General features: G+C 58.8%; 1 protein-coding gene across 3 annotated transcripts in view; it reads left to right on the top strand.

Moving 5' to 3' along the window:
• LOC143288956 (monocarboxylate transporter 14-like) overlaps positions 1-2,500 on the top strand; it is a 37,232-nt gene that overhangs the window by 12,022 nt on the left and 22,710 nt on the right. For all 3 annotated transcript variants that reach the window (XM_076597652.1, XM_076597650.1, XM_076597651.1), the window contains exon 2: positions 565-820. In XM_076597652.1, coding sequence (XP_076453767.1) covers positions 610-820 — 211 coding nt within the window. In that variant the 5' untranslated portion in view covers positions 565-609. The remainder of the gene's footprint in view (positions 1-564; positions 821-2,500) is intronic.

Below are 2,500 nucleotides of genomic sequence, written 5' to 3'. Positions count from 1 at the left end.
TCATCGTCGTCGTGATTGTATCGTCATCATCATCATTAGCAGCAGCAGCAGCAGCATTCACCCCCCCCCCCACACACACACACAAATAGATATCAGTTAATAATATCTACCATTCTTTTTCTATTGTTCAACTAGAAGAACATGAAAATATAGTTTATATAGATAAAAAAAAAGATAAAACACCAATAACAGCCAATAACAGACCAGAAACTGATACGTGTACAATTAAAATGATGAATAAAAAGATAAACAAATAAATAAATAATTGGTCGATTGATTGATTGACTGATTGATTAATTAATTGATTGATTTATATAGAAAAAATAAACGTGACTGTTTATGATGTTCTCTGCTTGTTGGTCCAGCTGAGTGACCTCCCTTCCTCTGTGCTTGTTCTTCCAGATGAGTGACCTCCCTTCCTCTCTGCTTGAGTGACCTCCCCTCCTCTGTGCTTGTTGGTCCAGCTGAGTGACCCCCCCTTCCTCCCTGCTTGAGTGACCTCCCTTCCTCTGTGCTTGTTGGTCCAGATGAGTGACCTCCCTTCCTCTCTGCTTGTTGGTCCAGCTGCCAGGTGACCCAGAGTGACCACCCAGTGACCAGAGCGACGCCATGGACGGGGGAGGGGGGAGGAGGAGGGGGGACGTGGACGGGGGATGGGCGTGGGTGGTGCTGCTGGCCTCCTTCATGAACCTCTTGCTGGCCTCCGGCATCTGCTTCGTGTCCGGAATCTTCCAGAAACTCTTCCTGGAGCAGTTCCGCCAGAGCGTCGCCTTCACCGCTTGGGTCACCGCCCTCTTCTCGTCACTCATGCAGCTGGCGGGTAGGTTGGGGGGGGGGGGGGGGAGCTGGAGAGGAGGGTTGGGAAGGGGGAGGGGGGTGGGGGGGAGGGGGTGTAGTGTTGGATGAGGGTTGGTGTGTGGATGGGGAGGGGGGAGGGGGGTGTAGTGTTGAATGAGGGTTGGTGTGGGGATGGGGAGGGGGGAGGGGGGTGTAGTGTTGAATGAGGGTTGGTGTGTGGATGGGGAGGGGGGAGGGGGGTGTAGTGTTGGATGAGGGTTGGTGTGTGGATGAGGAGGGGGGGAGGGGGTGTAGTGTTGGATGAGGGTTGGTGTGTGGATGGGGAGGGGGGGAGGGAGGGGGGGTGTAGTGTTGATTGAGGGTTGGTGTGTGGATGGGGAGGGGGGAGGGGGGTGTAGTGTTGGATGAGGGTTGGTGTGTGGATGAGGAGGGGGGAGGGGGGTGTAGTGTTGGATGAGGGTTGGGTGTGTGGATGGGGAGGGGGGGAGGGGGGTGTAGTGTTGGATGAGGGTTGGTGTGTGGATGGGGAGGGGGGAGGGGGGGGAGGGGGGGTGTAGTGTTGGATGAGGGTTGTTGTGTGGATGGGGAGGGGGGAGGGGGGTGTAGTGTTGGATGAGGGTTGGTGTGTGGATGGGGAGGGGGGGGTGTAGTGTTGGATGAGGGTTGGTGTGTGGATGGGGGGGGGGGGGTGGAGGGGGGGTGTAGTGTTGGATGAGGGTTGGTGTGTGGATGGGGAGGGGGGGGGGAGGGGGGGGGTGTAGTGTTGGATGAGGGTTGGTGTGTGGATGGGGAGGGGGGAGGGGGGTGTAGTGTTGGATGAGGGTTGGTGTGTGGATGGGGAGGGGGGAGGGGGGTGTAGTGTTGGATGAGGGTTGGTGTGTGGATGGGGAGGGGGGAGGGGGGTGTAGTGTTGGATGAGGGTTGGTGTGTGGATGGGGAGGGGGGAGGGGGGTGTAGTGTTGGATGAGGGTTGGTGTGTGGATGGGGAGGGGGGAGGGGGGGGTGTAGTGTTGGATGAGGGTTGGTGTGTGGATGGGGAGGGGGGAGGGGGGTGTAGTGTTGGATGAGGGTTGGTGTGTGGATGGGGAGGGGGGAGGGGGGTGTAGTGTTGGATGAGGGTTGGTGTGTGGATGGGGAGGGGGGAGGGGGGTGTAGTGTTGGATGAGGGTTGGTGTGTGGATGGGGAGGGGGGAGGGGGGTGTAGTGTTGGATGAGGGTTGGTGTGTGGATGGGGAGGGGGGAGGGGGGTGTAGTGTTGGATGAGGGTTGGTGTGTGGATGGGGAGGGGGGTGTGTGTAGTGTTGGATGAGGGTTGGTGTGTGGATGGGGGGGGGGGGGGGTAAGGGGGGTGTAGTGTTGGATGAGGGTTGGTGTGTGGATGGGGAGGGGGGGGTGTAGTGTTGGATGAGGGTTGGTGTGTGGATGGGGGGGGGAGGGGGGTGTAGTGTTGGATGAGGGTTGGTGTGTGGATGGGGAGGGGGAAGGGGGGAGGGGGGTGTAGTGTTGGATGAGGGTTGGTGTGTGGATGGGGAGGGGGGGAGGGGGGTGTAGTGTTGGATGAGGGTTGGTGTGTGGATGGGGAGGGGGAAGGGGGGAGGGGGGTGTAGTGTTGGATGAGGGTTGGTGTGTGGATGGGGAGGGGGGGGGGTGTAGTGTTGGATGAGGGTTGGTGTGTGGATGGGGAGGGGGGGAGGGGGGTGTA

This window comes from Babylonia areolata, chromosome 13 (assembly GCF_041734735.1).
Source record: "Babylonia areolata isolate BAREFJ2019XMU chromosome 13, ASM4173473v1, whole genome shotgun sequence".
NCBI lineage: Eukaryota > Metazoa > Mollusca > Gastropoda > Neogastropoda > Buccinidae > Babylonia > Babylonia areolata.
The sequence above is the reverse complement of the archived record's forward strand: the minus strand, read 5'-3'. Positions and strand labels throughout refer to the sequence as shown.